General features: G+C 42.7%; 1 protein-coding gene across 8 annotated transcripts in view; it reads left to right on the forward strand.

Moving 5' to 3' along the window:
* The window catches only part of NCOR2 (nuclear receptor corepressor 2), a 3,277,114-nt gene that overhangs the window by 2,506,650 nt on the left and 754,805 nt on the right, over positions 1 to 15,659 (forward strand). For all 8 annotated transcript variants that reach the window (XM_044068530.1, XM_044068534.1, XM_044068533.1 and 5 more), the window contains one exon: positions 872 to 1,022. In XM_044068530.1, the coding sequence (XP_043924465.1) occupies positions 872 to 1,022 (151 nt within the window). The remainder of the gene's footprint in view (positions 1 to 871; positions 1,023 to 15,659) is intronic.

Genomic DNA, 15,659 nt, shown 5'->3' on the forward strand with positions numbered 1-15,659 from the left:
CCCTTCCCTTAGTTTATTTGTATAGCAATGGTCATTGTCAAGTCCTCCCCTCCCAAACAACTGTAGACATACTGCTGGTTGTCCATGGGCACTTCCCATTACTGTGTGAGTGTTGTACTGCTCAGTGTCTGGGGCACCCCCCCCCCCAATCCCACCTAATTACATTTCTGTAATGCTGTTAGTGGTATTACACCAAACTGCTTGGGCTTTGACAAACCTATTTACTTTGTTTCATATATATGCTGTTGTGAAGCTTCTTGGCATGCAGTTTGCTTGTGCCAAGTTGCTGTGGTGCTGTATGCCTTGCATACCTTGATGTCATGCAGAGCCAGTTGGAATACCATGCTATAGGGGATTGATGGGGTTCACTGCTGAGGAAGTTGCACGGAAGTGTGATGGCTCTTCCTTATGCATTAGAAATCACCAGTGGGGAAAAAAATAATAATTTTCAATTTCAAAAAATACACCATTGCGTCTGGGCCCACACCACTTTGCTATTTTCCATAATATGAAGCCGTACAGCCTGCTCCGACTTTGTGAGATCTGCTTCCTTTTTTAATCGAGCAGAACTCTCATACAGCATAGTGGAATACTCGCATTTTAAGTTATATAGTGGTGAACTTTCTCTGGTGGAGCAGAAGATGACACTGGATCTGGTCTTTATTGAAGCTTATGTCACAATTTCAGTAGTTGCAGTCTGAGAGGATTCATTTTGTAATTTGTGTTTCTTTGTTATGCACATGTTTTACAGCTAGGTGTCACTCTTTTGCAGAAGCTGCTTTTGCTCTTTTACCTGCCACTTTCCATTTGTATTGACCTTTTAAAATGTCATAAAATGCCTTCATACATATTTAGTTTAATCTCTTTATAGGAAAAAGAAAGAAATGCAAAGAGAAAAAGGAAAGTAAATGCAGCCCAGTACGACGATGCTACCATTACCTCTGCCCCCGAGGATGATGAAATGGAGGGTTCTGGTGTCAGTGGCAATGAAGAGGAGGAAGAGTTGCCAGAAGATGTGGAAGGTAAGTTGTTTAGTACACTCAGTGTATGCAAGTGGACAGAAAATTATGTGGCATGGACACAGGCCTGTGCCTATGCTTTATTACTGATTTTTGGGGAGTGTTGAGGGAAGTTACCTGTGAAAGTCCTGATGAGTGTTTGGCATTAAGAAGCATTTATTGCATTCCAGAATTGTAATTTAACTGTGAGCTCACATTGTAGTCCAGGAGTTTGTTTTTTTTATCCATCCTACAAGAAAAAACACCCATTAATTAACAAAACAGTTTGATAGTAACACAATGAGTTTATTACTGTGACTTAATGTGCTTCCTCGTCAGAATCTGTCCAGACTCATTTGAAGCCATCAGTGTGCAGACATGGCCAGACACTTTCCCTGTCCCATTTTTTATGGATGTCAAGTGCAAACTTTTAGTTACATTAATATTGCATTTCAGGGACATTAATTTTGTAAGGGGCATTACTACCAAATGACAGCTTCCTTTTTTTTGTTTGCAATTGCTGTATAGCATATTATTCTGTGCATGTCTGTAGTGGTGTTGCTGTTTGCGAGATGGAACAGGGCTTATGTATATATTTTTTTTTTTATTTTAACATTTGTTGACCGGGAATGTCCGACTAGGTTCCACAGAGCCTGTTTTCAGCGGAGGCCCGGGGAGAAATGCTCCAGATGCATGTCTTTGGAATATTTTCAGCTGTTCCCACCCATAACTTAACTTACTACATCAGTGAAGTCCCAATGTTCCGTTTCAGTATTTGAAGCTGTGGCACAGTGGAGATAGGAGCATCTTAATGTGGCTGTAATCTGATAGGACGGAATCTTTTTGAATATGGCTTACACTTAACCATCTCTTCCTTTTTGCTGGCTTACACTGATGTCAGTTCAGGTCTTGAACATGGCTTTGCAAGTGCATCTACAGATGATCTGCAGACTCCACCTCACCCACCACTTTACTTTGCCTGAACTTGAGCCTGCAGCCTTCACTGGGCTCTGTTACCCTGATGGAAACAAACCCGAGGCCTCTTCCAAGAAAATAGGAGATGGGAGGAGCTGTTTACTTTCAAACCCCCTGATTGGATCTCTTATACTTGAGTCACTAACTGAACTCAGGTTGCCAACCCTATTACAGTGGAACCAATGCAGGAGAATAAAGTGTTATGCACTTCACTTGCACTTTTCATCCTGCCATATGAAAGAGGTTGGCTTTGTCATGTAATGAAGTGTGTTTGTGAATAAGTTGCAAGTTACCTGAAGATGTATGGCTTTATTGTGGTAGATGGATATGGTATGGGCATGTGCAACACAATGATATGATTAGTGGTTCTACTGGTATAATTAAAGACTCTCTTCAAGTTCTGGTGAAGTGGATTCTTTATGTGTGGGGTTTTAGTCTGTGTTTACAAATAGTAAAACATTGCTACTTTCAAACCAAATGCAAAATTACATTGGTTTCACCTAAAATAATGTAAAAAAGCATTTTATGGAGGGAGATAATGTATTTTGCACCTTAGTTGTTTGTGTATTTGCTTAACATTTCTTAAATGGGTCAGTCATGACTCTGACTATTTTGCAACAACAATGCAATGTTTGAGATGCTTGAGTACATAGCTGTCGTACATGAATAAAACAGTAGTATGAAATATTAATGAGGATGACATACTATGTACTGAAGATACAGTTCATCAGAGATAAACTACCAGATGGGCAAACTGGCTCACTGATAGAACCCACCTAGTCAGATAGGGGAAGCAACCTCAAGTAGTAGACTCGTAACAAGTGGTGTACCCCAGGGATCGGTCTTAGGGCCTCTGCTGTTTTTGATATACTTCTCAGAGGTGCAGGCCAAATCTAGGGGGCTATGGCTGACCAAGTTTGCAGATGACTGCAAGCTGGGTGCAGTCATCAATTCCCCTAGTGATGTGGACATCCTGCAAGAGGGTCTCACTCAAACAAATGACTGGTGCCAGAAGGATGGCCTCAAACTGAATGCCAAAAAATGCATCATCATCCCTTTTGGGGAGAATGACGTCCCCACAAATGATCACATTGATAGTAAGGCATTAAGTACTCAGTCGTGAGGGACAAATGGGTCCTAGACATAATTTCACAAGGATACAGATTCCATTTTCACTCCTTGCCAATGAAAAGAGGAATGCCAAACCTGCCACAAAATCAATGGGCAGAGGCACAAAAACAAATTACAGCTCTCATGGACGTGAGAGCCATTCAACTGGTACCTACTCGAGAGCAAGGCCAAGGATTTTACTCAAGATTCTTTCTAGTTCCCAGAAAGGACAATGCCTGGAGACCAATTCTGGACCTTTCATTTTTAAACACCTTCTTACAAGTACCCAAGTTCAAGATGCTAACGCTACAGCAGCTTCTTCCCATGTTGGGCAAGAAAGCATGGCTAGTAAGGTTGGACCTCAAGGAGGCATACCTGCATGTCCCTATCAGACAAAGTTGCAGAAGATACCTCCGTTTCATTGCAGGTTCAACCCATTACCAATTCTCTGTACTGCCCTTTGGCTTATCTACTGCGCCCAGGGTCTTCACAAAATGCCTGGCACCAGTAATTGCATACTGCAGACAAAGAGGAATTCAAATATACCCATACCTGGACGACTGCCTCATCCAAGCAGAAAGCAAGGACATCCTCTTACAACATCTGGCTTTTGTAAAACATCTTCTAAGTTGCCTGGGGTACACAGTAAACAAAAATAAATCAAAACTAGTACCCTCACAAAATATGACATTCCTGGGTGCCAGCTTGAATACAATGGCCCAGAATGCTTATCTGACGCCAGACAAACAACTACAACTGACACAATATTTCAAAACAATGGCAACAAAGACCCAAGTACCTGTAAGAAAAATTCTGCAGGCCTTGGGCTTCATGGCATCTTGCATACTACTAATACCATTTGCAAAGCTGCATATGAGGAAATTACAGTGGTACCTAAAAAGTGTATGGTCTCAGCACAGCCACAACTTGGACACAATGATATCTCTCATTCCCTGCCTACAACAGGAGTTTCTATGGTGGTCACTGGCATGTCACCTCAACAAGGGTCAGCCTTTCACCTTACCCCCAGCCAGGCAAACTATGACAACAGATGCATCGGACTACGCCTGGGGGGCACACATGGCAGGACAGTGCGTTCAAGACATATGGTCTGCAGATCAAAGGAATCTGCACATCAATAAAAAAGAGATGCTAGCTGTACAGAATGCTCTGAAAACCTTCAAGAATCTGTTACATCCAGGACAACTTACAATAAGGACGGACAACACCACAGTAATGTGGTACATAAACAAACAAGGGGGTACACACTCCTACCCTATGCAGGCAAGCAGTGACCTTGTGGAACACAGCTCTGGCTTACCAAGTTCACTTACAAGCTCAATTCCTGCCAGGACAAAAGAAGACATTGGCAGACGACCTCAGCAGAAACATCATGGATCCCCATGAGTGGAAACTGGATCCACACGTATTTGCAATGATAACTCAAAAACGGGGCCTTCCAGACATAGACCTGTTTGCCAGTCCTCAAAACTACCAACTAACAAAATTTTGTACAAGGAGACTTCACCATCAAACTTGGAAAGTGGACGCACTCTCATTCAGCTGGAAAAACCTGACAGTATATGCCTTCCCTCCATTGCCTCTCCTCACAAAACTGCTTCTGAAAGTCAGAAAGGAGAGACCACGACTGATACTCATAGCCCCAGACCGGCCACGCTAGCACTGGTACCCACTATTGAGGAATATGGCCCAGGGTCCACCTTGGATTTTACCACAAACTGCACATTTGCTCACACAGCAAAACAATCAGATTCTTCACAGCCAGTTAAAAACCTTAAATCTGGCTGCATGGAAAATCACCTAAACATCCAGCCAGCTCCTCTTTCCCAAGCAGTTATGGAGGCCCAGCACCAGGAAGGCCTATGCGGACAAATGGAAAAGGTTTTGTGCGTGGAACCAAACTAAAGGCCAAAACACACTTCAGCCTCACCTGCCTCAGATTCTACAGTATTTAACTGAGATGTTGCACAAAGGACTTTCTTTTTTCTTCCATTAAAATCCATGCATCAGCTATTTCAGCCCACTACAACACAGAACCACACGTATTTTTGCATCCACTTCTAAGGCAGTTCCTCAGAGGGGCAAAAAACATTAGGCCCCCCAGGAGAGCACCTACACCAACATGGGACCTCAATTTTGTTCTGGAAAAACTTACGCTACCTCCCTTTGAACCAGCTTTCTCTGCAGAGCTACAGTTCCTATCATGGAAGACTACCCTGCTGCTAGCAATAACTTCAGCTAGAAGAGTCTCAGAGCTACAGGCATTAATGGCAGTGGAACCCTTCCTCATTTTCCATCAAGACAGAGTTTCTCTACGTACTAATCCTTCCTTCATGCCTAAGGTGGTTTCCAGTGTGTCTTTAAATCAAACCATTCACTTACCCACCTTCTTCCCAAACCCACAGAACAAAGGAGAAAGACTCCTGCATTCTTTGGACATTCACAGGCAACTTCGCTACTACTTGGATAAAACTAAGGTTTTCAGAAAATCTGACCAGCTCTTTGTATCATATGCTACAGCTTCACAAGGGAAGGCTATATAAAAGCAAACCATTTCAAAATGGATAGGACATTGCATCAGTTTTTGCTATACCCATTATGGAAAACCAGTTCCTGCTACCATTAGGCCCCACTCTGCCAGGACAACAGCTACATCTACAGCCTTCCTCAGGGGGGTACCAACCAAGGAGATTTTGGAAGCTGCAACTTGGAGTTCAGTACACACTTTTACCAAACACTATCACTTGCCACTTTACTCTAAGACTAGGGCTGGCATCGCCACTGCAGTTCTGCAGGGCCTTCTAGCCTCCTCTAACGCTCTAGAACTCCTCCACCCATCCAGAGCTTTGGGATTCTACCCAAGTGTGATGACTGCAGCAGGGTAACGCAATGAACACAGTACAGTTTTGTACCTACCATAAATGTAGATGTTCGAGTGTTCACCCTGCTGCAGTCCAGGTTACCCTCCCTCCATCCCCTCTGATCTAACTGGCTAAATCTATACAATACCTTCCTGATGTATTTGCTTATAGATGGAGGGATTTTGTGTTTGTGCAACAAAATTACTTTATTTAGTACTAATTACTGACCACCTTTTTGGGGGCACCTGACATCTGGGGCAAGAAAAACTGAAGAAGATGGTGTCGGATGCATTATATATACCCTGGGCGCACTGACGTCAGGGAAGAAGCAACAGCAACCGACGTTGGACCAAGACTTTGGAATTCTGGCCGACTGTGGGACCGCCTGACGACAGGATAACCCAAGTGTGATGACTGCAGCAGAGTGAACACTCGAACATCTACATTTATGGTAGGTACAAAACTGTACTTTTCTTCTGATTACCAGGATTTGCCCTTATCTACCTATGAGGATTCTGATGCAGAGGATTCCATTCCCTCTTCTTCCCTTCCAGAAGATTTTTCTTTTGGTAAAACCTTGCACACTCTTAGGGAGCATTTCCGCTGGGAAAGCCAGGATTACTCTGACTCCAAAAAGAGGCTTAGGGAATTCTTACTCCTCCCTCAACCCAGGCGTTTAGCTATCCCTCCTGTTCTGGACTTTGTAGATGATGCCTTCTTGGAGTCTAGCCTGGCCCCAGACACTTTACCTCCAGCTCCCAGAAAACCTGGCAGGTATTACAGAGTACCTGACTCTCACAAGTTCCTCTTCAAGAATCCTACTGCAGATCCAGAGACCATTTCCCAAGGGCCAAAGGGCATTAAGGCTACTGCTGCCAAAAACCCTACCCCCTCTGATAGAGATTCCAGGGCCTTGGACAGATGGGGTAAGAAGGTATACACTTATGCTACTTTGACTTTTAGAGCCTTAAATTGCCAGTGTGCATATGTTAAAGTATCAGCAGCATATTATGGGACTACTTAAACAGAAAATTATGTTGATTCCCGACTGTGCTGAACACAAAGAATTACAGGATTTTAATGCATTCTGTTGAACAAGTTGGTAAACATACTTTGCAATGTGGTTTTGACTCTGTAGAAACATCTTGCAGGGCTGCTGTCACTGGGTCTGTATTATAGAAGGCATGCTTGGCTTAAGGAGCAAAACTTGCCAGATCATGTTAAAGCTAAATTACTGGATGCACCCTTAAACCAAGACCACCTGTTTGACAACAAGGCAGAAGAAGTCCTTAAAAAGATAGAGGAAAAAGCTAAATCTATGCAAACTGCTTAGGATTTCCTGCAAGTACAGCCTTCCAGATTTAGTAGGCATTGGCCTTCTAAGATTTGGTCCTTTCCAGTCTCTTCCAGGCCTTCTCAGTCCAAACCCAGGAACAGCAGACCACCTAGGTTACAATCTCAGGCTACACACAGGCCTAAGCAGTGGGGGGCTCCCACTTCCAAAGCTGGAAGTAGTAAGACACCCCACTATGGAAAAATGTCACAATGACTTAACCTTAACCCTTCCAAGCCCTGCTCAGCTGCCTGCTCCCTTAGGAGGAAAGCTTGCCCTGCATGCAAAAAACTGGGAACTCATTACCCAGGACAAATGGGTTTTAAATAATGTTTTCCAAGGATACAGATTCCACTTCCACACCTTACCAACCCCTTACGGTTGGCCAGACTTACCCCCAAGTCAGTGGGCAGAGGCTCAACAGCAGGTTCTCTCTCTTCTAAGTATCAGGGCTATTCAACCTGTCCCTGTAGAAGAAAGAGGACAAGGTTTTTACTCAAGACTTTTCTTGGTACCCAGAAAAGACAGCTCCTGGCATCCTGTCCTGGACCTCTCTATTCTAAACATCTTTTTGCTAATCCCAAAATTCAGAATGCTAACACTTCAACAGCTGCTTCCTTTGCTAGGCAAAGTTGCCTGGTTGGCAACCTTAGACTTAAAGGAAGCTTACCTGCACATTCCAATAAGGCAATCTTGCAGGAAGTACCTATGCTTTAGAGCAAGTTCCATGCACTGTCAGTTCTCTGCACTTCCCTTTGGCTTATCTACTGCTCCCAAGGTATTCACAAAGTGTCTAGCTCCAGCCATTGCATTTTGCAGGCAGAGAAATATTCAAATATACCCATATCTGGACGATTGTCTAATTCAGGCAGAAAGCCACGGCATGCTATTAAAACATCTGGCATTTGTAAAGAAACTTCTAACCTCACTGGGGTACACCATAAATGAAAATAAATTTCATCTGGTACCCTGCCAACAGATTGTACTCCTGGGAGCAAGCTTGAACACAACTCCCCAGATGGCTTACCTCACGCCAGAAAAACAAGCTTATTTGACAGCCTACTGGCCACAAAGACCCAGCTATCTGCAAGGAAAATTTTGCAAGCCTGAGGTTCGTGTACTCTTGCATTCTACTAATTCCATATGTAAGACTGCATATGAGGAAACTACAGTGGTATCTAAAAAGCCTATGGTGTCAACATTCTCAGGACCTGGAATCAACGATTTCTATCATTCTTTGTATAAAGACAGAGTTCCTTTGGTGGGCAGAGGCCTCCCACCTCAACAAGGGGCTCCCTTTCAATCTTCCTCCTGCCGCCCAAACCCTGACTACCGACGCATCAGACTATGCTTGGGGCACTCACTTGGCAAGGCAGTGTATTCAGGGCAAATGGAACCCGAGTCAGATGCACCTGCGTATCAACCAAAAAGGGATGTTAGCTGTACAGAATTCCCTGACAGCCTTCAAGGAGCACACCCTTCCAGGAAAATTATTGGTAAAGACAGACAACACCACAGTTATGTGGTATATAAAAGGCAGGGGGGAACCCACTCGTACCCTCTCTGCAGACTAGCCATGGCTCTGTGGAACACAGCCTTGAGCTACCAAGTGCACCTATAAGCTCAGTTCATGCCAGGCATGCTAAATTCACTGGCAGATGACCTAAGCAGAAATCTCATGCACCCGCATGAATGGAAACTGGAAACAACATTTTTCAACCTCTTGAGGAACAAATGGGGGACTCCAGAGATAGACCTGTTTGCCACCCCCCAGAACTACCAATTGGACAAATTCTGCACAATGACTCCCCACAGTCAAACTTGGAAAGTCCTTCACCTGGGAAAGCCTCTCGGTTTATGCCTTTCCCCCTCTGTCTCTCCTCTCGAAGGTTCTGCTAAAGATCAAACAGGACAAACCAAGGACAGTTCTTATTGCACCAGACTGGCCACACCAGCACTGGTACCCCCTCTTGCGCAGCATGATACTGCTGGATCCATGGCACCTACCTCAGACACCTTCCCTGCTGTCCCAGCAGGCGGGACAGATTCTGCACCCTCAGCTTCAAACCCTGAACCTTGCAGCCTGGCTAATTCCTTGAGCTCTCCAATAGCATCCCTCAGTAAGCAGGTGCTAGAGGTCATTCTGGAAGCAAGGAGACCTAGTACTAGAAAATCCTGTGCTGAAAAGTGGAAAAGATACTGTTCCTGTAGCCAGACCCAGGGTATGGGCACTACGGTGCTCAGTTTACCTCATATTCTTCAGTACTTAACAGAAATGCTCCACAAAGGCCTATACTTCTCGTCAATTAAAATTCACGCCTCTGCAATTTCAGCACCTTATAATACTGAACCACCCCTCTTCTCTCACCCCCTAAAAATTAAAGACCCCCCCCCCAGGAGAGCCCCTACTCCAGCCTGGGACCTTAACTTTGTATTGGAAAAGCTCACTCTCCCTCCATTTGAACCAGCTGCAACTGCAGCGTTGAAATTCCTTTCTTGGAAAACAGCCTTCCTTCTAGCCATCATTTCAGCAAGAAGAGTGTCTGAATTACAGGCCCTCATGGCAGTGGAACCCTTCATTATCTTCCATGCAGACAGGGTGACTCTCAGGACCAATCCTTCCTTTATGCTCAAGGTGGGGTCTAGTGTGGCCCTAAATCAGTCCATTCATTTGCCTACCTTTTTTCCTAATCCACAAAACAAAGGAGAACTAATTCTGCACTCTTTGGACGTGCACAGACAACTTAGATTTTAACTGGACAGGACTAAGCCTCTCAGAAAATCTGAACAGCTGCTTGTTGGCTTTGCTGCAGGGGCAGAGGGGAAGGCCATTTCAAAGCAAACCATTTATAAATGGATAGCCCATTGCATTCATTTCTGCTATAAGCACCATGGAAAACCTACCCCACAGGGGATAAGATCACATTCCACCAGGGCAGCATCTACCTCTAAAGCCTTTCTCAGTGGGGTCCCTACCAGGGACATCCTAGAAGCTGCTACTTGGAGCTCTGTTCATACCTTCACCAAGCATTACCACATGCCTATTTTTTTCTAAATCCAGAGCTGATTTTGCCACTGCAGTATTGCAGGGCTTAATAGCTGGTCCTTATGCTCTCAACTTCCTCCTCCCTTCCTTAGCTTTGGGAATCTACCCAAATGTAATGACTGCAACAGTGAAACACGAAGAACATAGTACAGTTGTGTACACTTACCATAAATGTAGATGTTCGAGTGTATTCACTGTTGCAGTGCTGGTTACCCTCCCTCCAGCCCCCTGACTTCTCTTGACTCTATCTTTCCTTCTTGTTTGGGGTATTTGAGCTTTCTGGTTTATTTGCTTTTTGTTGGAGGTGTAATGTAACAAATATTTGCTTCCCATTGTGGGGGCACCTGACATCTGGGGCAAGAAAAACTGATGTAATGGCATCAGCTGCATGTTTTATACCCCTGATGACCTGACGTCATGGAAAAAGGGCCAGCATCCGACGCAGGAATCCAAGACTCTGGTATTCAGGCCGGCTGAGGCCTACCTGCAGGCAGATAACCCAAATGTAATGACTGCAATAGTGAATACACTTGAACATCTACATTTATGGTAAGTGTACACAACTGTACTTTTTGTGGTACAGACTCCCTCTCCACGTCAAGCAGAGTACCTCATCAACCCTTTTTAAGCGCAACCTGGATAACTGGATGGGGAACAGAAATTACACCCCTGGGATTCCACCTATGTCTCTGCTGGACAGTAGCATAGGGTGCTGACTTGTTGGAACATGGGCAAAATTCTTGGCTAGGCTTGTAAGGGCCTCAGGGCCAATAGCCTAGTAACTCCTATGATAAAGTGTGCATTCTTATGTACAGTGTTTTGCAAAGACATGCACAGAAAGTAAGAGATAACAAAGTATAACGTAAAAAACTGCAGCATGCAGAGTAAGTAGTATAAATTAACAGTTATAATCAGCAGATGCAAAGTTTTGTCATACCTGGCACTTAAATTAGAGCATTCTATACAAAGCTAAAGTGCAAGTAAAACTAATTGGCAATGGTAACATATTCTATAATATCAACACTTCAAAAGTTTCGAATGTCACAGGAGAAACTATATTTTTAGCTTTTACAGAAAATATAAATGATGTTAAGAACTTAGCCAAATTGTTGATTTAGGTAGAGTTACTTATGATCAATAAAACAGATGTGTGAATATTCATTACTTGATCCTTCAAGCAGCAGTGTAAAATGTGAAAGGTTGTTAGGTTTTCTTAAATTTTGAAACAGTAAATACCAACAAGAAGGTGTGATTTTACAGAAGGCATTTTCATTTATAGCTAAGTTGTAAGCTGGTCTTAATAGAGGTGTGCCTTTGCGATTCTTTAGTGGTGAGTTTTCTTATTTAGAATTGTCATGGCAGGTGAGGACAGTAGCCATCATTCAGACATTTAGTAACACGATGGGTCAGTTAGATTTACTGCATATATTAATATTTTAATCTTGGTTGTCCTGAGCTGGGTTTTCAGGACAAATTAGTGTGATTGCCTATAATGCATATTCTAACCTAGACATGAGGACACTGATTTCAGCAGTTTTTCTGGCCTTGTCTCTTGCATAATGTGTTGCTTTATAGGCAAACTTGAGTTGACTTAATACTTGTATTGGTTTTGGATTCTGTGTAAATACGATTGATTGGATCCCAAGGTTTTGTTACACTTGTGAGATGATTACCTAGTGAATCTTTAGCTGAGATTGTTTGTGAGGAAGATGATGTCTGAGATGCCCCAAGTACCATTACTGAAGATCTGGAGGACTTGATTGAAAGTTTATTGATTAACCAATTCCAGTGATTGATGAAGTAGTCCCAAAGTTTCTTTTCCAACATTGCAACAAATGTGTGAGCTTGATTGGTTATTCTTCTTTCAGCATTTTCCCGGTTAGGGGTCGCCACAGCAGATCACCTGTCCGCTCATGATTGGCAGTAGAGTTTTACGGTGTTGAGTTGCCAGCCCGGCATCCAACCTTCCATGGAAGGCACACACATACATGCACTCATGCCTAGGGCCAATTTAGAGTATCCAATCCACCTACAGCATGACTTTAGGATGTGGGAGGAAACCAGAGCACCCGGAGAAAACCCACGCGACCACAGAGAAGACATGCAGACTCTGCACAGAAGGCACCCCAGCCGAGAATCAAACCAGAGAACCTCTTGCTGTGAGGTGCCAATGCCAACCGCTGCACCACTGTGGCCGCTTGATTGATAATACTGTTTATTGAAGGCATATAGAGTAGTGCTGATTTTTAGTAGATCCAATGGAATATTAATCACACCTAAAGAGAATAGTAATTAATCAGACCCAGGACTGATCACTGAGGTAAGAATTCTCTTTTCATTTTTTAGCATCTTTATTAACTCCACACATAGCATAGTGATATGACTACATATTCAATTATTAAAGAGAAAATCAAACCACTATTACATCATTTTTATTTGTACACATTGTACAGATATGATTTTTCAGTAATTAAATTGTTGACAGAAGCTTCACAAATTCTCAGATCCAGGTAGCTGGTGAATCACTGAAGAACATTTTAGTTTTAGAATGAGAATGTTTTGGTTAACATTTTCAGATATAGGCTTTAAGTTAAAAAATAGGGTGTCTGTAAAAAACAGCCTTATCCATTTTTTATTAAAAAGATACATTATTTTATTAAAGGATGGGGGGGTTACCTGCTTCTTTCTTCTATGCTAGAATTTAAAACTGATTTTGGGGAAAAAATATTTTTGTTTAGTTCTGTGGTTGTTTATGTAAAATAAAATAATTGTCTTCAGAACTAGCCATAGTATTTTTTTTAAAACTTAGACACCACTTTTTTAAAGCTATTTAAACACCTTTATTAAATTATCACAAGACATGGACAAGCATACATTAATAGAAAGGAGAACAAACCATATTAACATATACATTATACATCACATATCTTTCTTTTCTTGTAATTACTGTCAGTCAAACATTATATCAGTTGGTGAATTCATGCCTTTCCTTAAATCTTAACATTATTCTGCATGTAGTGTTCCCACAATTTCCATTTAATTCTATGCAATTTGCTCCTTCTCTTTTCTGAAGACCCCTCTTCCAGTTCATTTATCTGTTTTACAATATTCAGCTGTTCAAATGCAGTTGTTTTAGACTTTGGTTTCCATTTTCTAGTAACTGCTTTTTGGCAGCCACCAGAATTAAACTTAGCAATGTTTTACTATGTGTAGATAATTCAGCTCCTGTGTCCCAGCTCAAAAGAATGGTTTCCTTAGTTACAGCCATGTACTCACCCAATATTTCTGAATGAGTATTGTGTATCTGCCAACTCCTTACACTCCCAAAACATATGTTCCCAGTTACCTCTTTTTTCCCCATCTTACCTCCAACATTTGCTATCTACCTGAAGAAATATTATTTGACGTCTGATTGGAATATAAAAATAGATATGCAAACACTTCAAAGCACAGATCCTAAACCTTCTGGACTTTGTTGCATCCTTGGGAGACGTATGTATGTCCTGACATTGTTTTCTTGTAAATTGCTTTTTCCAGTCTGTCTTCCCAATCTTTTCTAACCTCCTCTGACTGATTCTTATAGTTATCAGTATGTTTATGTTGTACTGAGTATCCCTTTTTTAAATAGCAGCTTCTGTTCTAGATTCAACTAAAATCTCTACCAGTGCAGGTATTTCACTTATGATATTCCTCTATCCCTTTCTCTTTGCCTGTACACTGATATCAATCCCTAGTAGGGAAGCCAGTCTCTGGCTGCCATCCAAACATCTTCCTGGCCTCATCCCACTCTATTATCTTTTCCTTTCTAGTTTTTTACTCCCAATACCTTGATTCCTTTGGCAGTTTTCTCCAGTAAATTCTAGCCCTCTCTTGCCTATTATCTGTACCCCTACTTGCAGTCATCTCTTCTGACAGAATCTCCTTTCTCCATTCCCGTTTTGGCTTAGTTCTAAGACTACTTTCTGCTACTTTACGGATATAATATTCTGTATGGTTGTTGTTATTCTCCTTAAGGATCACATCCAAATCCCACTATCTGATGTTGTCTTTTTCTCCATTCCTCAACTGATGAGTCCCTGAGCCTTCCTTGACTACTTCGTTAGACTTTAGGCTTCATAGCTTGGGCCCCACCTACCCATCATCCTCTTCTTCTCCTCAGTTACCTCAGATTTTGTTTGCTGCTTCAGTGTTTGGACATGGTCACTGTTAGCTAGAGCAGGTCATGGTGGATAAGTACTTCAACATTTTTTGTCTCTTTCTTCCTCCCCGAATTAAAAAAAAAAAATAGATTTTTTCTTTTTATTGTTTCTTCTGAAGAATTTTAGATGTTCTTCGTGTTTCACTGTTGCAGTCATTACACTTGGGTTATCTGCCTTCAGGTAGCCCTCAGTCGGCTTGAATACCAAAGACTTAGTATTTCTGCAGTGGATGCTATCGCTCCAGGACTGACGTCAGGTCGTCAGGGGTATAAAAACAGGCAGCCGACGCCATTACATCAGTCTTTCTTGCTGAGGACCCCAAAGCAGAAGCAGTTCACAAGTGCCGTTTGGCCACTACCTGAGTTTTCATTTACGAACTGAATCATCCTCAAGTCTTCTAAAGCTAAGTACCCCGTTGGGGATCCTTTTTTCTTGCTCTAACTGATGTCAGAAGAAGCTAATAATTGTCTTGCCTGTGGAAAGCAAATACCACACCGAGGTTTTCATTCTTACTGCATCACCTGTCTAGGCCCAGACCATGACGTACCTTCCTGTCAGTTGTGTGCCTTGTTCAATGCCCGAACCATTCGTCGTCGGGCCCTTATTGTCGCTAAATACATTTGTTCTTGATCTCCGTATTCAAAAATGGCTTCGGTAAGCTGTCCGACTACCGATATTCTGAAAAAATGTAAGGATAAAGACAGAGACAGACCGCACAAGTTCAAAGCTGCTGACGACACTTCCATTAAGCTTAGTTGCCAGTTCACCTGTACTCAGTAAGGTGCTTTCACAGCCCCTGATGCCCATTGCACTGGATTCACAGGCCTCTGCTGAGACCCGTTCTGAGTCCGGTATGCCGCGAGACTCTTCTTCGACTATGGACCCGGTGGATGTCTCTACCTTGGATGGGTCTGGAGCCGCTGAGTAGGCACCAGCTCCTGAGGAAGTTCTTCGTACTACCGATATTCGACACAAACCGACTACTTCAGTTCTGTCTAAAACTACCAAGTTTCTAAGGCCAAGAGTAAGAGTTACGCATAGAAAACAGATTACCAAAACGCATGCACCTGCTCCCTTGCCACAAAATAAAAGGCTTAGAATGGCAGAAGACCTTAT

This window comes from Protopterus annectens, chromosome 4.part0 (assembly GCF_019279795.1).
Source record: "Protopterus annectens isolate FY-2018-M chromosome 4.part0, PAN1.0, whole genome shotgun sequence".
Classification (NCBI taxonomy): domain Eukaryota; kingdom Metazoa; phylum Chordata; order Ceratodontiformes; family Protopteridae; genus Protopterus; species Protopterus annectens.